Below are 21,584 nucleotides of genomic sequence, written 5' to 3'. Positions count from 1 at the left end.
TTTTTTTCTGAGACAGAGTCTCACTCTGTCATCCAGGTTGAAGCACAGTGGTGTGATCTTGGCTCACTGTAACCTCTACCTCCCAGGTTCAAGTGATTCTCCTACCTCAACCTCCCCAGTAGCTGGGATTACAGGTGCCCGCCACCACACCCAGCTAATTTTTTGTTTTAGTAGAGAGAGGGTTTCACTACGTTGGCCAGGCTGGTCTCAAACTCCTGACTCCAAGCAATCGACCCACCCCTGCCTTTCAGAGTGCTGGAATTACAGGCATGAGCCACCGCACAGAGCCCTCCTACTGGTTTCTCTTAGTGACTTTATGAGGTCATCTTCAAATAGCTAAAGTGCAATATTACATCTCACGCACTATACATAACTTGTTTTCATCACTGGATCCCACAATCAATTGTTGTATGCCCTGAAGTAGTCTTTAGAGAATCATGGTTTCATTTAGTGTGACATCCAAAAGAATGCCTTAGGTTGTTCTGAGGAATGTATTTTTTCAAGATTCTGACCTACTCTTATCATAGATGTAATCAGCCCAGCTAAGTTATGCTGACATTATGATAGGCTCCATTCCACTATATTGTACTGGTAAAACATTTCTGGACAAAAACCTAAATATAACAGATGTTCATAAAATTCTTTGCTTATATTTCATAGACTGAAAAAAAAAATCCTGCCAACTTTCTGATGATCCTTCAAGGGCAACATTTCAAATACAATATCCTTCTCTGGACACTGAATAGTATTTCAGTTATAACTGTTTGGTCAACATTTGGATCAAATCCCAGAACAAAACATTCTAAAAATGAAATTCTTCATGAAATGTTATAATTCAGTACTATCTACAAACCTATTTAGACATAGCCAAAATGGACCATTTTATGACTAGATAAACTGAAAAGTGCCATTGATTAGCCTAGAACAGCAACATAAAAAATTCCTAGTTGCAAGGCAAAGCAAATGACATGCTGAAATATAATACAGAAAAGAACTGAGACCTCTTGGGGAATGAGTCACTTAGAGTCACATTTTCCAGCTATCTTAGTTAACCCATTCTGGTTTGGAACTTAATTTTAATTCTTAGAATAAAATCCTCTCCAGAACATACCATATGGCTCCTACCTTTTAAAAAGATACATAAGGAAAGTATCCAAGGATGCTGGTACGAGAAGGTCAGGGTCCAGAACAATCCCCCCAGATACCAAGGGATGACTTACAACTTTTATGCTCGCATCTAACATGCCCCCTGCTTGACCCACAGCTTTTTTTTTTTTTTTTTTTTTTGAGACGGAGTTTCGCTCTTGTTACCCAGGCTGGAGTGCAATGGCGCGATCTCGGCTCGCCGCAACCTCCGCCTCCTGGGTTCAGGCAATTCTCCTGCCTCGGCCTCCTGAGTAGCTGGGATTACAGGCACGTGCCACCATGCCCAGCTAATTTTTTGTATTTTTAGTAGAGACGGGGTTTCACCATGTTGACCAGGATGGTCTCGATCTCTTGACCTTGTGATCCACCCGCCTCGGCCTCCCAAAGTGCTGGATTACAGGCTTGAGCCACCGCGCCCAGCCCAACCCACAGCTTTAAGCTACCTAAAATGTTGAAAGAATATAAACTAACTCCTGGAACAAACATCGTAAATGAATCAATTATTATACTGATTGAATGATACTTTCATTGTTATCTCTTTTTGAATTATGTATAGATGGTCATTTTATCTAAGATTAGCATATATTTATATATTTCCATCCTAGAATAAAATAAAAACAGAAATTAGTTTCAACCATTTACCTGGCTTAGTAATATTTATGACTAAACAAGCTATAGTCCTCTCCACTGTCTTCTGGTCTATAGTATGTTACTATAAAAACTCTTGAAGGAAACAGACCCCCAAAAGGTACATGCACACACATGAGAATTACGTTATGCCTTCATGAATGTGCTACCTCCATCAAGTACAGATCACTTTTCTCTGCACAGAGCGATGCTAACTACTACTCCCCATGTCCCTTGGACACACACACATACATATTCATTTCATACTCTTTGGTTGTAAAAGGAGTCTGGGCTTTGGAACCAGACACAGCTAAAGTCCAATCCCATCTCTGTAACTCAAAAACTCATGATCAAGTCCAAGTTCATTTACGTTCACGTATTCCTTCAGCACAAGAGAATCTGTTTTGGTTTTTGTTTTGTGTGGTAACTTTTGGCAAAAAAAATCATCCCAAAAGCCAGTAAGACTGAAAATCAAGTATCAAGGCACCTAAGAGTCTCCTCTTTTTCAAAGTATTTCCCTAGGACACAGGAGGGATATCTGCAACAAAGGCAGCAGGAGGCATGTACATGGATGTTTGGTTTACAATTATCTGCCAAATTTTTCATTTATGTCTTAGGTACTTTTCTACATGTATATTACATGTTACAAAAAATACTAATAAAATGAAATGCAAAATAGCCTCTCTACCCATCGTTACCGTCAGTGAAACTTATTTTCTATCAAATGTTTAAAAACTGACACTTTCTCTGACGTACTCAATAGGACAGAGGATAATTTCTTACTCTGTGTGTAATTTAACATAATTTACTCTAGCTTAAGTTAGTTAAGAACTTTAACGGAAAAAAAAGGAGAGTACATTTGTTTCCAATGAGGCTTCTTAAAGAACAGAGAAAATATTAAAATACCTTTAAACAATTTGTGATAAAATCATGGTGGCCTACATAACACCAAATCACCCTTTAAGTAGGTAAAGTAAATGAAAGTGGTTATTTTTTTTTAAACTCAAAAGACCAAAGCAACTCTGTAATCTGAAAACATAACAACTTGTGATATTCTACGTACAAAAAAAAAAAACAAAAAACCTCCAAAAGGCACTACTACCAATCAAAAAATAAACTAGGCTGGGTGCAGTGGCTCAAGCCTACAATCCCAGCACTTTGGGAGGCTGAGGCAGGTGAATCAAGAGGTCGGGAATTCAAGAGCAGCCTGGCCAACATAGTAAAATCCCGTCTCTACTAAAAATAGAAAAAATTACCTGGGCATAGTGGTAGGTGCCTATAATCCCAGCTACTGGGGAGGCTGTGGCAGGAGAATTGCTTCAACCCGGGAGGCAGAGGTTGCAGTGAGCCGAGATCGTGCCACTGCACTCCAGCCTGGGTGACAGAGTAAGACTCAGACTCAAAAAACACAAAAACAAACAAACAAAAACAACTAACAAGGAGTATCTCAGCCAAGTAACTGGAACGGAGCTACGAGCCCATATCAAACAAAAATCTGCTACATACCTTGATCAATACAGTTTTCAGCAAGAGTGAAAAGCAAAGATGAGCGTTCCTCAAGCAAATGCTGGTGAATAGTCACACATCTCAAAGTCCACCACGGCAAGCTCTAGGAAAAAAACACCATGTAAGCTGAAATAAAAGGATACTTTAGAAAACTTTTTACATTAACTTTACATTAACATTAACTTTTACATTAACTTTTTAACTTTTACATTCACTTTTTACATTAACATCATTAACATTAAGATTTTTAGAATTTTTTTTACATTCATAAAATTAAATTTATTCCTCAATAAGATTACCCATCCACTGCTGTCTTCAGTAATAATACCAAAACCCACATCTATGTCTTCCATAACACCTCACCTCCATCCTCTCAAAGCCTGTATTTATTTTAGGCACTTGGGATTCCTGATGCCATTTTGAACTTACCGTCTCCTCCTTTAAAATATATGTTGTATTCATCCTGCTCTATGGCACTCTGTCACCACTTTAATCCAAGTACCAACTCCTTCAGAGGCCTCCTGCAAGAACCCCCTGTGGGGTGATTTTTCCATCACCTGAACTTCCAGCACATTATTTGTAATTCCCTTGCAAACACATTCCACTGTATTTATGTATGCTGAACCAGGTTCCAATGTTGTTCACTGTCTACTACCCAACAAGTTAAGAAATCATGTCTTACTCATCGCTATATCCTCCTCAAAGCAATGTATTTTACACAATCAACACAGTAAGAAATACCTTGGATTCAGATATTCTCCCAAACTGACAAGATCAATCACTTCTATACCAGTATGAAACCTCTTCCTTACAGTCTTCTACTGTGTGGCACATACTGATCTTTCACTTCTTTGAACTTCTACACTGTTCCTTGAAGTCGACACAATATTGGACAGCACTTGTTTTTCAGGTTTGTAACTCTACCTGAGCCATGCCTTTCTGAGGGCAGAAACTACATTTTTTTTTTTGAGATAAGGATAAGGTCTCATTCTGTCACCTAGGCTGGAGTGCAGTGGCATGATCACAGCTCACTGAAGCCTGTACCTCCCCAGGCTCAGGTGATCTCCCACTGCAGCTTCCTGAGTTGCTGGGACTACTGGCCCATGTCACCATGCCCTGCAAATTTTCGTATTTTTTGGCAGAGATGGGGTTTTGCCATGTTGCCCACACTGGTCTCCAACTCCTGGGCTCATGTGATCAGCCACCTTGGCCTCCCATTGTGCTGGGATTACAGGCATGAGGCACTCCACCCAGTCAGAAACTGGATTTTATACACTGTCTTGACTAATGCAAAAACTGAGCATATAGGTTTTTCTCTCATTCGCTGATGCTTTTTTTTTTACTTGATCAACATATATTTACTAAAAAAAAAAAAGAATAAAAACAAGAAACAACAAGCCATTACAAAGGTATGGTCGGATGTGGTAGCTCACGCCTGCAATCCCAGCTACTCAGGAGGCTGAAATGAGAAGATTGCTCAAGGCTAGGAGTTTGAGACCAACTGGGCAACACTGTAAGACCACGTCTCTTAAAAAAAAAAGTATATACTGCGAAGAGTGAAAACCTCTCTTCCACTGCCCCAATATCATCCTCCTCCCACAGAAAAATCTGTGACAAAGGTTTATATTCCTCCAGAGCTTCCTCTGTGTATGTGCATGTGTGTATATGTTACATGTGTGCACATTATGATAGGTACTTTTGATAAGCGCATTATAAATTATTTGTAATTATATTACATTACATTACATGAAAGTCTAAGAATTAGTTTTCCTTTTAGTTACCTACAAATATGAGATGACAGTTACCAAAAAGCTTTTTGAAATGGGGTCTCACTACCCTGCCAGGGTGGAGCGCAGTGGCTATTTACAGGCGCCGTCATCGCACACCGCAGCTTCGAACTCCTAGACTCAAGCCATTCTCCTGCCTCAGACTTCCATGTACCTGGGACGACAGCTATGGGCCACAGCACCCAGCTCAAAAGCACTTTTCTGCTTGAACTTAATTTCTTCATGTAATAAAGAGGTTCCCTTCTAAACTGCTACACACCACAGCCAGGTTAGCTTCTGAAGTATTATACACCACAACTACTACAACCATGATCAACCACAAATGAATTTTGACTCTATGACAAAATACTTTTGAATTAATACTATTTCCTCAGTCAATATAAGGAAATATAAAATTATCTAATAGCAAGGACATTTCAGATCGTTTTTCACTGAATTCCCTGAGGTGTTGCCTTATTTTCATTCTTTTCCTATCACTATGGATAATGAAGTCAGTTTACATTTCAATTATCTGTCCCTTATCTGCTGTCAACAGTAAGTGAGTCAGGTCTGGCATCTTATGCTTTACTTCTAGACATGGGAATTTAGATACATCCAGTCAAAAAAATTTCCCTTTTAAGAAGACATATAATACAAGGCCAGGCATAGTGGCTCACACTTTGAATCCCAGCACTTTGGGAAGCAGGAAGCGGGAAGCTCCCTTGAGGCCAGAAATTCAAGAGCAGACTGGGCAACACAGTGAGACTCCCATCTCTACGAAAAAAAATGCTTAAATAGCTGAGTGCAGTGGTGAACATCTGTAATCCTGGCTACTCAGGAGACTGAGAGGAAAGGACTGCTTGAGCCCTGTCATGTGTTTAAGATTACAGTCAGCTGTGATCACACCACTGTCCTACAGCTTGAGCAACAGAGAAGAGATTCTGTCCCTTAAAAAATATATATATATACATATATATAATATTATGCAGAACTATTAAAAGTCAGATCTACATCAGCTGAAAATTCTTATGCTAAAGTGGCAAAAAAAAAAACAGATCTATAGGCTGGGCGCAGTGGCTCTTGCTTGTAATCCCAGCACTTTGGGAGGCCGAGGCTGGCAGTTTGCCTGAGCTCAGAAGTTTGAGATCAGACTGGGCAACACAGTGAAACCCCATCTCTTAAAAAAAAAAATCAGATCTATAAATTAACTCTCAATTCTCATATGGGGGAGGGAAGAATGAAACAAATATAGAAAGCATAGCCTATTTTTCTACTAGTAAGTGTAACAGACCTTTTCAGTTTGTCAAGAATTGCTTAATATAAAAATTGAGGGCTGGCACAATAGCTCATGCCTGTAATCTCAGCACTTTGGAAAACCAAGGCAGGAGGATCACTTGAAGCCAGAAGTTTGAGACAAGCCTGGGCAACAGAGTGAGATCCCATCTCTGCAAAAATAAAAATTGAACAATTGAAAATTGAGGCTGGGTGCAGTGGCTCACGCCTATAATCCCAGCACTTTGGGAAACGAAGGCAGGCAGATCATTTGAGGTCGGGAGTTCAAGGCCAGCCTGACCAACATGGTAAAACACCGTCTCTACTAAAAATACAAAAAAAAATAGCTGGGCATGGTGGTGCATGCTTGTAGTCCCAGATATTTGGGAAGCTGAGGCAGGAGAACTGCTTGAACCCGGGAGGTGGAGGCTGCAGTCAGCCAAGATCAAGCCACTGCACTCAAGCCTTGGTGACAGAGTGAGACTCTGTCTTAAAAAAAAAAAAAAGAAAAGAAAATTGAGGCATTAAATAAAAAGGGAACTTAGAAAGTCTTGCTTAGGTAACTTTTAGATTTTATCTCCTGATTATAACACTTACTACAGAATGGTCTAATTGAGAAATCATACTAGTCAAGAACCTCCCAGACAGCAGGGAGCAGTAGTATACTCAGCAGGCAACAAGCAACTATTTGCCAGTTTATCCCATTTTATAAATGAACACTGATGTTCAGATAAGTTAACTAGCATAAGGTCACACATCTGTTAATTTCAACGCCAAGACTCTTTTTACGCAACCACTTACATAGTACTAATTCTAGTTTATATACTTCACAGATTAGGGTTTGTGGGAAAATCTGCTTCTTTTATAATTTCACAAAAATAAAATCATCATAAGCAACTTGATACATTTCTTAGAAGTCAGGTTACTCAAAAATTAATTTAAAAGGTTAAAATTAATTTTCTTTACCATTTTATCTTAATTTACCAAAAAAACCACTTTTAATAACGCCATTAACAGAATGATATCAGCCAGGTGCCTATAGTCCCAGCTGCTCAGGAGGCTGGAACAGGAGGATCACTTAAGCTCACAAGTTGAAGGCGAGCCTGGACAACATAGCAAGACAACATCTCCAAACAAAAGAAAAGATATAGTAAAAACACACAGGAAAAATCTATAATAGAAAGAACAATTGAATGACAAGAGGAGCCAGGCAGGCTGGTGTGCTCCTGAAGTTCCAGCTACTCAGGAGGCTGAGGTGGGAGGATCACTTGGGGACAGGAGTTCAAGATCAGCCTGGGCAACACAGTGAGACCCTGTCTCCTACCACAAAAAAAAAAAAAAAAAAAAAAGAAAAGAAAAGAAAAGAAAAAGGCACGATTGCAGCACAAAATGACATATACATAGTGGTATACTACAGGAAAATGTGTTTTTAAGCAGAAGAGTTGTTTACATCTGCCAAGAAATTAAGGGAACTTGCCTCTCTAACAGTACAAGAATGACTTCTACAACCAGTAGTCCACATATTTATTAATTCTCCTAAGATGTTGACAGTATATGTAATATTTTTTAAATGATGCTTAACGTACTTTTTTTTTTTGAGACAGAGTCTCATTGTGTAGCTCAGGCTGGAGTGCAGTGGTGCAAGATCTTGGTTCACTGCAAACTCTGCCTCCTGGGTTCAAGTGATTCTCCTGCCTCAGCCTCCCAGGGAGCTGGGATTACAGGCACCCGTCATCACACCTGGCTTATTTTTGTATTTTTAGTAGAGATGAGGTTTCGCTATGTCGGCCATTTTGGTCTCAAACTCCTGACCTCATGTGATCTGCCTGCCTTGGCCTCCTAAAGTGCTGGAATTATAGGTGTGAGCCATCATGCCCGACCATGCCTGGCTAATTTTTGTATTTTTAGTAGAGACAGAGTTTCACCATGTTGCTGAGGCTGGTCTCAACCTCCTAACCTCAGGTGATCTGCTGGCTTCGGCCTCCCAAAGTGCTGGGATTACAGGCATGAGCCACCACAAACGGCCAATGCTTAACATACCCGATGATGAAAATTTCTGACCAACTTAAAAAGCATCTCACTCATTCATTAGTGACCATAAGTTCTCACTACAAAAAAAATAATGCCATTTGGCAGCCTCAGGCCTTGGTGATACTTTATTTAAAGTGGCCACGTATGGTGGCTCACACCTATAATCCCAGCACTTTGGAAGGCCAAGGCATGGGGATCACTTGAGGGAGTTTAAGACCAGCTGGCCAACTTGGTGAAACCCTGTTTCTACTAAAAGTACAAAAAAAAATTAGCTGGGCATGGTTGCAAGAGCCTGTAATCCCAGCTACCAGGGAGGCTGAGGCAGGAGAATTGCTTGAACCCAGGAGGTGGAGATTGCAGTGAGCCAAGATAGTGCCACTGCACTCCAACCTGGACAACAGAACGAAACTCTGATCCAAAAAATAAGTAAATAAATAAATAAAACAATAGAGTAAATTGATAGTCTGCAAGACCATTTAACTCAGATCAACTTGGGAAAAATGTTTTACTCAAGCTACTATCACTAAGAGCTCAAAAGATAAAGTCTCATATCTGCTAAGACATGCTGAAATCTGCATATTAAAGACACTTCAATTAGTCAGGCATGGTGGTGCACACCTGTAGTCCCAGCTACCTGAGAGGCTGAGGCAGGAGAATTGCCTGAACCTGGGAGGTGTAGGTTGCAGTGAGCCAAGATCGCACCATAGCACTCCAACATGGGCGACAAGAGGGAGACTGTCTCAAAAACAAAAACCCTTCTAGGCCTAGCATGGTGGCTTATGCCTATAATTTCAGCACTTAGGAAAGTTGAGGCAGGTGGATCGCTTGAGCCAAGAAGTTCAAGACCAGCCTGGGCAACATGGCAAAATCCCGTCTCTACAAAAAATACAAAAATTAGCCGGGTGCGGCAACGCATGCTTGTAGTCCCAGTTACTTAAGATGCTGAGGTGGGAGGATGGCTTGACCCCAAGGGGGCGAAGGCTGCAGGGAGCTGAGATCATGCCACTGCACTCCAGCCTGTGCGACAGAGCCAGACCCTGTCTCGAAAAAAAAAAAGGAAAAAAAAAACCTCTAGTACAATGGATTCCAAATCCTCTGGCTCTCATGAGAGTTGCAAATAGAGGCATCACTTCCCTTCTTATCTCTTCTTTAAAACAAATTTAAAGGCCAGGTGTGGCGGCTCATGCCTGTGATCCCAGCACTTTGGGAGGCTGAGGCAGGCAGATTATTTGATGCTGGGAGTTTGAGTCCAAAGTGGCCAGCATGGTGAAACCCTGTCTCTACTAAAAATGCAAAAAATTAGGCAAGCATAGTGGTGGGCGCCTGTAAGCCCAGCTACTCAGGAGGCTGAGGCATGAGAATCGCTTGAACCTGAAAGGCGGAGGTTGCAGTGAGCTGAGATCGTGTCACTATACTCTAGCCTGGGTGAAAGAGTAAGACTTTATCTCAAAAAAAAATTTAGTGTGTAAACTTAAATGCTTACACAGCACAGACTAAGTCTACATTCACCTACAGAAGTACTGTGTTTCTTGGGCCAGGCGTGGTGGCTCACCCCTGTAATCCCGGCACATTGGGAGGCTGAGGTAGGTAAATCACCTGAGGTCAGGAGTTTCAGACCATCCTGACCAACATGGAGAAATTCATCTCTACTAAAAATACAAAATTAGCCAGACGTGGTAGCACATGCCTGTAATCCCAGCTACTCGGGAGGTTGAGGCAGGAGAATCTCTTGAACCCAGGAGGTGGAGGTTATGGTGAGCTAAGATTGCGCCATTGCACTCCAGCCTGGGCAACAAGAGTGAAACTTTACCTCAAAAAAAAAAAAGAAGTATTGTGTTTCTTAAAATTGTTCAGCCAAAATTGAGAGATTTCACATAATATTTAAATTCCCTATTTCTGACAGATGGAGTCTGCAGCACACCAAGCTGCAGCAATCGGTAGAGCAGGAGGTCAGCCAGGCACAGCCTATGGGCAATTCCAGCCCACCACTTGTTTCTGTAGGGCCCAAAAACTGAAAATAGTTTCTACATGTTTATATCATTGGAAAAAAGAATAATATTTTGTGAACGTGAGAAGCACACGAAATGTAAGTTTCAGTGTCCACAAATAAAGCTTTATTGGAAGACAGGCACACCCATTTGTTGACACATTGTCTACAGCTGCATTCACACTACAGTGCAGCAGAGGTGAACAGCAGCAACACAGACTGCACACTGCATGGCTGACAACCTCCACTAAACCTCAAAGACTGTCTTTCTGCATGTTAGCTTTCTGTGTGTATAGTTGTCCTCACTAGTTTATATGAAAAAACCATATGATAGATATTTAACAAATGCTTTACTAAATCCAACCCAAATAATGACATAACAGAATGTGAGCCAGGAAACAGGGATTAAGATCCATTAAATTTTGGTCACTGTTCATTATCCTATGTGAAATTCATAAAAGACTGTGAGGTATGTTTTTTAGTTTGTTGTTTGTTATTTGTTTGAGATGGAATCTCACTCTGTTGCCCAGGTTGGAATGCAAGGGCTCGATCTCGGCTCACTGCAACCTCCGCCTCCCGGGTTCAAGTGATGCTCCTCCCTCAGCCTCCCGAGTAGCTGGGATTACAGGTGCCCACCACGCCCAGCTAATTTCGTATTTTTAGTAGAGACGGTGATTCACCATGTTGGCCAGGCTGGTCCCCAACTCCTGACCTCAGGTGATCCACCCACCTCAGCCTTTCAAAGTGCTGGTATTACAGGAGTATGCCACTGCGCCCAGCCTGAGGTATGTTTTTAAATCTATATTTAAGATTTCTACAAATGAACATTTATATCTATACAGTACAAACCCAAATCCTATTAAGGAGGTGCAACATCATCTCATTCTAAGCTGGATCAATCTCATGAGTGAAGAAAAGTTTTTGCTTATTTCATCAGATTTTTCAATTACATACCTAGGAGACTTAACATAGACACAGGCATTGTCAGCAACACATCTACAGTCTGGTGTCAATAGGCACAAAATGAATCTCGTGGATCCTTTCCTTACCTGAATAGCTGTCAGTTTATGTCTTACATTCACTAGGATAATGCGTGCTAATAACAGCAGTACAGGCTTCAAGGTCAGGCTGTAGACTGATTCACCATCTAGAGTGAGCAGGCACAGAACAAACGCATCCAGTCCTTTAACCTGAAAAAAAGGATTATAAACTAAGATGATACAATTTAACAAAATATCAATCTTATATGTCTCATAATAATACAAAGATTTTCCAGCCAACTCAGCTTTGAAACAAAGGCATTAATATATTACACAGCAATTGGCACTGGACAGAATTATAACACTGCAAATGCCCTTAGAGATCTACAAATCCAGCCCACCCTGACAGATGGCCACCCTTCTGATCAAATTTTATTTTTCTATTGGGGTGGGTGGGTGTGTGTGTGCGTTTTAGGCAGAGTCTCACTCTGTTGCCCAAGCTGGAGTACAGTGGCACGATCTCGGTTCACTGCAACCTCTGCTTCCTGGGCTCAAGTGATCCTCCTTCCTGGGCGAACAGCTGGGACTTCAGGCATGCACCACCACATCTAGCTAAGTTTCTGTATTTTTAGTAGAGAAGAGGTTTCACCATGTTGGCCAGGCTGGTCTCAAACTTCTGACCTTAAGTGATCTCCCGCCCCGGCCTCCCAAAGTACTGGGATCACAGGCGTAAGCCACCGCACCTGGCCTGTTCAAACTTTAGAAGAACAAGAAACTCAAAAAAAATGCTAGCATTGGAGAGATATCATCACTTCATAAATTTACTTAAAATATTATCTCAACAGAAAGCATGCCCATGTTAAAGTATTTATACTAAATAGTATATTTGATATTTATACTAAACATCTACAATTCACTTAAGCTTCAATACCTGAAAAAATGTTGTTATGAAGTAAGTCTCTACTCCATAATTTCTATCAAGCCAAACAACCAGCAAAGTCTCATATGTCAAATGCTGAATGGGCATACAACCACACAGCAGAGTAAGCAGAAGGCTGCAAAAAAAAAAGGATGCCTTTGAAAAATTCACTCTCCTGTTGCACACAGATGTTTTACAATGGACAAGGTTGTTAAAATTTAGATTACAGAATTTTAACGGCTGCCATAAAATAGCAAGAATCCTCACCCATCAGGAACATGGGTTCCAATATCACATGTACAGGAGAGTGTCTTTTCTCTGCTGCTCATTAGTTTGTGAGCACATGTAAATTTTTCCCACAATTTTTTTCCTGATGAAGCCTCAGTTTCATCAATTATAAAAATGAAATAACTGAACCTATACCTCAGAGGGTTCTTATAAGAATTAAACTAAACAGTCCACGTAATGCCAGTACCTGGCTCAATACTGAATATTTTGAATACTAAATATTTGAATGCTGAATATTTTGAATATTGTTTAAAGTGTTCAATAGAAGAAAGAAGAAGAGCTGGGCACGATAGCTCACACCTCTAATCCCAGAACTTTGGGAGACCATGGCAGGTGGATCATGAAGTCAGGAGTTTGAGATCAGCCTGGCCAACATGGTGAAACCCCATTTCTACTAAAAATACAAAAATTAGCTGGACATGATGGCGCATGCCTGTAATCCTAGCTACTCAGGAGGCTGAGGCAGGAGGATTGCTTGAACCCAACAGGCACAGGTAGCAGTGAGCCAAGATTGCGCCACTGCACTTCAGCCTGGACGACAGAGCAAGAGGAAAGAAGAAAAAGAAAGAAGAAGAAGAAGGAAGGAAGGAAAGGAAGGGAGGGAGGGAGGGAGGAAGGAAGGAAGGAAGAAAGGGAGGGAGGGAGGGAAGGAAAGAAAGAAAGAAGAAAAGAAAGAAGGAAAGGAAGAAGGAAAGAAGAAGGAAAGGAAGAAAGAAAGGAAGAAAAGAGAGAAAAGAAAGAAAAGGAAGGAAGGAGGGAAGGAAGGAAGGAGAGAGGGAGGGAGGGAAGGAAGGAAAGAAGGAAGGAAGGAAGGAAGGAAGGAAGGAAGGAAGGAAGGAAGGAAGGAAGGAAGGAAGGAAGGAAGAAAAAGAAAGGAAAAGAAAACCCTGGCTGGGCGCAGTGGGTAGCTCATGCCTGTAATTCCAGCACTTTGGGAGTTCAAGGCGGGCATATCACCTGAAGTCAGGAGTTCGTGAACAGCCTAGCCAACATGGTAAAACTCTATCTCTACTAAAAATACAAAAATTAGCCAGGCATGGTGGCAAGCGCCTGTAGTCCCAGCTGCTTGGGAGTCTGAGGCAGGAGAATGGCTTGAACCCACGAGGCGGAAGGTGCAGTGAGCAGAGATGGCACCACTGCACTCCAGCCTGGGTGACAGAGTGAGACTCCGTCTCAAAAAAAAAGAAAAAAAAAATGTGAATTGAGTACCATTCAAACCACATATCAGTGCTCAGGAAATATTTATGGCTTTGACAGTTTGGCGGATTTCCAACCTATACTATAGGACCATAGAAGCCAGAAACTGATTCATACATAATACAAGAAGGAATGAGATAAGTACATTTCTAGATAACTGAAGCTTATCTCTTTAAGCACAACACTCATTGGGGTCTGAGGTTCTTTTCCCCATTTTGGACAAAAACCTTTGTAGAATATAAATTATAAATTCCCTTCTTAGACATAGATACGGAAGATCTTTTAATCTTTCAATTGTAATTAGGGTCAGCATTATGAATTAAAATTACTCTATTGGCCGGGCGCGGTGGCTCAAGCCTGTAATCCCAGCACTTTGGGAGGCCGAGGCGGGTGGATCACAAGGTCAAGAGATCGAGACCATCCTGGTCAACATGGTGAAACCCCGTCTCTACTAAAAATACAAAAAATTAGCTGGGCATGGTGGCGCTTGCCTGTAATCCCAGCTACTCAAGAGGCTGAGGCAGGAGAATTGCCTGAACCCAGGAGGCGGAGGTTGCGGTGAGCCGAGATTGCGCCATTGCACTCCAGCCTGGGTAACATGAGTGAAACTCCGTCTCAAAAAATAAATAAATAAATAAAATTACTCTATTGAAGTATATATAGTGACTCACTAAGCTGATTATATATATAAAGAGTTAATTATTGTGGTTTTCACATTATGCTTATTTTTGCACTTCTTCTCTTTCCAATCCCCATCAAATTATTAACACATATCTCTAATAACTCTGTTCCACGTTTACTTGCTACACCTAATTCTGAGAAACCAAGTAACACAAGGTCCATTTTGCTGCATAATCTCTAGATGCACTTTGGTGATTTTGAACACAGCTATCAATCACTCAGCTTCTTCCAGGCTGAGTGGTTGATAGCTACATTCAAAATCACCTAAGTGGCTGGACAAAGCAAAGTTCTTACTTTGATTTAAACCATATTTCTTTTGTAGATCATCTCATACTGGCCAGACCCTCTACTTAGGGGCTCAAAAATTCCCGAGGAACTCAAACTGCAAGCTCAGTTGATGACACACTGGAACAGATCAATAATATTATCTTCACAATGGATAATATTCACCATGAAGCAATGCTGTGCCAGGCACTTTAATAAAGTATTTCTAATTTAAAGGAAACCACCCTGGGGAGCAAACCACTACTGGGAATCATTCTTAAGCACAGTATCAAAACTTATCTTCAAGCCAGAAACGGTGAATCACATCTGTAAACCTAGCACTTTGGGAGGCTGAGGCAGGCGGATCACTTGAGGTCAGGAGTTCGAGACCTGACCTCAGTATGGTGAAACACCATCTCTACTAAAAATACAAAAATTAGCCAAGTGTGGTAGTACACGCCTGCAATCCCAGCTACTAAGGAGGCTGAGGCAGGAGAATTGCTTGGACCCAGGGGCAGAGGTTGCAGTGGGCTGAGATCACACCCCTGCACTCCAGCCTGGGTGACAGAGCAAGACTCTGTCTCAAAAAAAAAAAAAATTAAAAAAACTAAACTTACCTGGAATAAAATTAAACAGATTTCCAGATTTGCTGCTTTGCCATTAAAGATCTCTATGTACAGAACTCAACACCTGTAATCCTAGCACACTTTGAGAGATTGAGGCAGGCAGATTGCTTGAGCCCAGGAGTTTGAGACCAGCCTGGGCAACTTGGCGAAACTCCATCTCTACAAAAAAATTACCTGGGCATGGTGACATGTGACTGTAGTCCCAGCTACCTGGTAGCCTGAGGTGGGAGGATCACCTGAGCTTGAGTAGGCTGAGGGTAATCTAGCTGTAATCTAGCCACTGTACACCAACCTGGATGACTGAATGAGATACCATCTCAAAAAAGAAAAGAAATTTATATAACTGAGGTGATACAAGCAAGTAAACACCTGGTGAAGCTGTCTGTACTTTAAAAAACACAGCTAACATGGCTTCATAAAATGGAGTGTGTATGTTAAAAGGAATTTGAGATTGACAATGACAATGGAACTTCCAGAAATATGTGAAAATCTGATCAATGAACAAGCATTCTTAGCAGTTTTGTACAAACCGTAAAGTCATGTTTCTTTCCTAACTACTATTAATTCCAGTTCATAAAGACCTGCTTGTAAAAAATAAGTAACACCATAATAATTACATACAACACTTTCAAGAAGCATACCTCACTGAATTGCTGGAACAAAACAGACGGCAAAAAGTCCTGAGGGTGTAAATCAACAGGGGGCCCCGTCCAGTTGCTCTGAACAAAAAGTTGCAAACTGCTCACACCAAGTAGAAATATCAGCTGTTGTCTGCATAGAAGAATGGTTAAAGAAATAAATATAAACCACTATCACTGTATAATCTCAAACACACTATTCCAATGCAGTTTTATTAAGAAAACAATATCTATCAATATTTATTGAGACCATCCTAGAGTACTGACAAAAAAAAAAAAAAATTCTAAAACTTAAAACAATTTAGGTCAGCCAGGCGCAGTGGCTCACACCTGTAATTCTAGCAATTGAAAGCCCATGGTAGGAGGATTGTTTGAACCCAGGAGTTCAGAACCAGCTTGAGAAACATAGTGACACCCTGTTTCTACAAAAAATTAAAAAGGTAACCAGGCATGGTGGTACATCCCAGCTACTCAAGAGGCTGATGCATGAGGATTGCTTGCAGCCCAGGAGATGGAGGCTGGACTAAGCTTTGATCATACCACTGTACTCCAGCCTGGATAATAAAGCGAGACCCTGTCTCTCTTAAAAAAAAAAATAGGTCTACAACATCCAATATTATAATCATAAGCCACATACGGATTAAATTTACGTTAGTTAAAATTAAATACAATTTTAAATTAAGTTTCATAGACATATTTTCCATATTTCAAGTGCTTAATAGTTTAGTGTGGCTAGTGGCTACTGCCTGGGCAATGAAGATAGAGAACACTTCTATCTCCACAGAAAATTATCTTGAACAGTGTTGATTTAGGTTCTCATTAGGCAACTATGTTTTTCTGGCATTCTCTTTAAGAGCTCTGACATTGCAACACGATGTATAGAAAACTGACTTTATACAAAAGAAAAGTGATGATATAAAGTTGTCGCTAACCTTTTACTGATCCCATGCCACCAAATGCTAGAACAACAACAAAAACATAGAAATTTGAGTGAAACCTCTATTTGTCAGTCTTGCTGTGATTTAAGACAGAGGTAGGCAAACTTTTTCTAAAGGGACAGACGGGAAATATTTTAGGCTTTGCATATCATGTTTTGTTTTTTCCAACCCTTTAAAAATATAAAAACCAGCCAGGCACGGTGGCTCACGCCTGTAATCCCAACACTTTGGGAGGCCTTGGCAGGTGGATCATGAGGTCAGGAGATTGAGACCATCCTAGCCAACATGGTAAAACCCCATGTCTATTAAAAATACAAAAAAATTAGCTGGGCATGACGGCACACACCTGTAGTCCCAGCTACTCAGGAGGCTGAGGCAGGAGAATTGCTTGAATCCAGGCGGCAGAGATTGCAGTGAGCCGAGATCACGACACTGCACTACAACCTTGGCAAGAGTGTGAGACTCCCAATAAAAAAAAAAAAAAAAAAAAAAGAAAAAGAGAAAGAGAAAAAAAAACAAAAAAAAAAAAAAAAAAAAAAAAAAAAAACATTCTCAAAAAAAAAAAAAAAAAAAAAAAAAAATACCCCATTCATTCTTAGCCACTTAGTTAGCCTGCCAGCCATAATCTGCCAAACCCTAAATTAGGACCTAAATAGGTACAGATTCAACTCTAGCAAATAACAGCCAGGGAATTCTGGAGTTTCATTCTGAAGAGAAAGTATTAGCAGTCACTTTTTCCCTGTAGTCCCTAGGCCCTTCCTTAAAAGGGAGGTTGTTTAAAAAAAAGAAAAAAAAAAAATCAAACATACAAGCCTATGGTAGCAAAAATATAAAACTTAGGATGCAATGCAAAGAATAAGCAGCATTAGAGAAAAAAAGATAACAAAACAGCTGGTTTGGAATCAGAAGTTTGGAAATTTGAAGAAAACAGCCTTAATAAACTGTCCTAATCAAAAAAAAAAAATCCATAAGGTGAACTGATAATACACTTTAACTTTCAAATGTCTGAAAATGAGTCAACTGAAAGTCTCTTTTTAGTTTTGTATGACAAGATAGAAATCTGATCTATCTTGTGATAATGCATTTGTGTTAACGTGTTGCTCTAATGGGCACCACAAGGCTAGTTGCTATGAGAGTGCACACATATCAGAGGGCAATAAGAATTTGGCCAGGCAGAGTGGCTCATGCCTATAATCCCCACACTTAGTGAGGCAGAGATGAGAGGATTGCTTGAGCCCAGGAGTTCAAGACCAGTCTAAGCAACACATCAAGACAACGTCTCTAAAAAAAAGGAAGAAAAAAAAAAAAGAATGACACCAAAGAAACATAACTACCAGTAAACCAAAATGAAAAGGAGGTGGGGCGCAGTGGCTGATGCCTGTAATCCCAGCACTTTGGAAGGCTCAGGTGGGTGGATCAACTGAGGTCAGACCAGCCTGGCCAACATGGTGAAACCCTATCTCTACTAAAAATACAAAAAAAAATCTGTATTTTTTTTTTATGGTGGTGCGGGCCTGTAATCCCAGCTACATGGGAGGCCAAGGGAGGAGAATCAGTTGAACTCAGGAGGCAGAGGTTGCAGTGAGCCAAGACCATGCCACTGTACTCCAGCCTGGGCAACAGAGTGAGATTCCAGAAACGGAAAGGGGAAAGGGGAAAGGGGAAAAAGGGGAAAAAGGGGAAAAGGGAAAGGGGAAAGGAAAAAGGGAAGGGAAGGGAAAGGAAAGGAAAGAAAAGAGAGAAGGAAGGAAGGGAGGAAGGAAAGAAAGAAAGAAAAAGAAAGAAAGAATGAATATTAATTGTTAAAATAACATTAAAAGTCTATAGTAGTATTCTCTGGCAAACTCCTTATGAATATGGGTTATGCTTTATTCATCTTCACAACCTCCACACCTAGTACAATAGTTTATTTGTTGAAGGACTAAATGATGCCATTTCCTAGAAATAATGGTTAAAAAAAATTGCATGCATTTATAAGATAATTAAAGATTGACATGGTTGCACAGAGAGCAAAGACAGAGGTATCCAATTTACACCAATAAAATTTAAGCCACTGAAAAGCTTAGGTTTCCCTGCCGTGTAACTATCTGCTATATTTAACCCTATAAAATTACACAAATTTAATGGAATAAGGTTAACCAAGGGCTCTGAAATAAAAACATTAAGTTATCTGAGCTCTATACAGATAATAATCGAAAACATAATAAATCGTTACAAACTAGTATTCAGCTATGCAGAAATAACAAGATTGAAGGTATGTGGGGTTTTTTTTGTTGCTTTTCTTTTTGAGACAGAGTCTAGCTCTGTCACCCATGCTGGAGTGCAATGGCATGATCTCAGCTCACTGCAAACTCCGCGTCAGCCTCCCGAGCAGCTGGGACTACAGGCGCACACCACCATGCCCAGCCTGAAAGCATGTTTTTAAGATAAAAGCAAATAAGGCGTGAAGTCTTGCGGTGGGTAAAGCCTACCAGACCTAAGCACTGGGAGCTCATGGGAGTGGGTTAGCAGTTAATACCCAGTCTCATATATGAAACCCTTTTATCCTGCACCACTCTACTTTTTCATTCCAGATGGTCTTCTGGACAAGAGTTCTTACATTGATTACTTGGTACATCATTAGTCTTGAGTAAAGGTAAAGCAAGCTTTTTCAACTGCTAAAATCAGTGCCTTACACTGTCAAGGTGCTATCAAATGTATTCAGTCTGTTCCTCTATGAAAAATTCAAATAAAATTCTACCTTTCCGTTGTGTCCAAATCTGTTGAGTCATCCAGGAATGTTACTACCTGCTTCTCGAGGTAGCTATCAATTTTTTCTTCAGAGGTTGTTGTTGAATTAAAAATATTTTGAGTCATTGAATTTAAGAATATGGCTTCATAGTTCCCTTCCAGCAGCAACTGTAGGAAAGATCCACTCCCTGTAACATAAAAAATTAATGCAATAATCCAAAACAATTTTTTTCATACCATTAAGGATAGCACTGTTAGGTAAATCTACCATTTTAGTGTGCAAAAACAATGTATAGACTTAGAATGCTTGGTGTATGCCAATCCCAAGGCACTCAGCAAATCTCCATCATTCAACGTTCTCTCCTACAATTAGCAGCTCACCCATACTGACTATGAGCCCCAAAATGGAAGTCAGCCCCAGAAATAATATTCCTCATTAATAGATATTTACTCTTTTGCTGAAAATTCATAAAGACTCCTACTGACAACAGAAAAGTTTCCTTAGTCTAGGTCTAAGACTTTTCACAATCTGGCTCCTTCTACCTCCATTATTTTCTCTTCATGAAAAGTCACTCCAAGAACGCTGGTTTACTCATGGTTTCCCTAATGTCCCTTGCATATTCCCGCCTCCACACTTTCCACTTGTGATTTCACCTGTTGAACTCTTCTCCACTTGTTAGTCTTACCCTTTAATCCAAAATCAGCTCATGTCTCACCAGAAAACTTTTCTAGACCACCAGACTTCAGACTTCCTGCCACTGGAAGCACCTACTGTGTCACACGCGTGCACCCCCCCACACACACACACATACACACAGAGTACTGACACACTGTTCATTCTCTTCTAGGTCCAGCCTAAATCCCACAACCAGATGTGCCCGTAAATGTGCCTTTTAACTCTTTATCTCTCTGGTAAACGTTCACTGCTCACAAGAATTAATCTTTGCTGCCTAGGGAGGCTGTGGTGGCTCACGCCTGTAATCCCAGCACTTTGGGAAGCCCAGGTGGGCGGATCACTTCAGGTCAGGAGTTGGAGACCAGCCTGACCAACATGGTGAACCCCCGACTCTACTAAAAATACAAAATTAGCCGGGTGTGGTGGCGCATGCTTGTAATCCCAGCTACTCGGGAGGCTGAGGCAGGAAAATCGCTTGAACCCAGGAGGCATAGTTGCAGTGAGCTGAGATCGCCTTATCTGCACTCCAGCCTGTGCAAAAAGCTAAACTCCGTCTCAAACAAATAAATAAATATAGAAAAATACAGTAAAATAAAAATACTTAACCAAAGTGTATTTACAGGTCTTCACCGTAAAGTGGGATTAAAAATGGTATCTACCTTAAGTGTCTACCATAAGCATTAAATGACTGGGTACATGTTGAGGGCTTAGGAAAATAATTGACATTGACATTGCTATTATTACTGAACCTGGGCGGTATGACGTTTTGGGCAGAGAGTGAGTGAGCACCACGCCCACTGTGGCAAGGCCTCAACAACCCAAAGCCTCAAGGAATCGGCTACATTTTGTTCGGGAAAAACCAAGGGAGGGATGAGAATCAGTCGCTGCCATCTCTTTTACTTACAGTTCCCACGATAGACTAAGTCAACCCTGGCAGATGCGCCTCTCACCTGAACCGGCGACCCCCTCCTGTATCCATTGCTGCCGCTCAGCCTCGGTGGGGAATCCCCTCAGAACTGCCAGCTCCGGGGTCCACATCACCCCAGACACCGCTGCAGCAAAAACAGGCTCCCACGAGGGCCACACGGGAGTCAACAAAAGAAAATGAAAAGAGGAGAGTACAAAGACGCCGAAATCTAGTGGCGACAGTTACCGTAAATACACCCACGGTCCTAAAACGCCATGTGGGTATAGCAGCACAAGGAGGCGGCCATAACTGCCGCGCGGGGCACCCTGGGAAAAACGCGCAGGCTCTCTGGCCCGGCTTCCGCCTTGGAGACGGACCCGAGCGTGGCTACTGAGCCTGCCGGGC

At 41.1% G+C, this 21,584-nt stretch overlaps 1 protein-coding gene across 5 annotated transcripts in view; it reads right to left on the bottom strand.

The window, feature by feature from the left end:
* Nucleotides 1-21,584, bottom strand: part of TTC27 (tetratricopeptide repeat domain 27) — a 194,433-nt gene extending 172,849 nt beyond the window's left edge. For 3 of the 5 annotated variants that reach the window (XR_005201289.1, XM_017534848.2, XM_037740747.1), the window contains exons 1-5: nucleotides 21,223-21,584; nucleotides 19,607-19,784; nucleotides 15,932-16,061; nucleotides 11,385-11,525; nucleotides 3,280-3,382 (exon numbers count right to left, since the gene is read on the bottom strand). Coding sequence is in view for 4 of the 5 variants with exons in the window: in XM_017534848.2 (XP_017390337.1) it covers nucleotides 3,280-3,382; nucleotides 11,385-11,525; nucleotides 15,932-16,061; nucleotides 19,607-19,784; nucleotides 21,223-21,310 (640 nt within the window). In the remaining variant the exon portion in view is untranslated. The remainder of the gene's footprint in view (nucleotides 1-3,279; nucleotides 3,383-11,384; nucleotides 11,526-15,931; nucleotides 16,062-19,606; nucleotides 19,785-21,222) is intronic. The other 2 variants (XM_037740748.1, XM_017534850.2) reach the window with 2 other exon arrangements.

Source organism: Cebus imitator, unplaced genomic scaffold (assembly GCF_001604975.1).
Source record: "Cebus imitator isolate Cc_AM_T3 unplaced genomic scaffold, Cebus_imitator-1.0 Scaffold88, whole genome shotgun sequence".
NCBI classification, from domain to species: domain Eukaryota; kingdom Metazoa; phylum Chordata; class Mammalia; order Primates; family Cebidae; genus Cebus; species Cebus imitator.
Note: the sequence above shows the minus strand (reverse complement) of the source record. Positions and strands in the feature narration are given on the sequence as shown.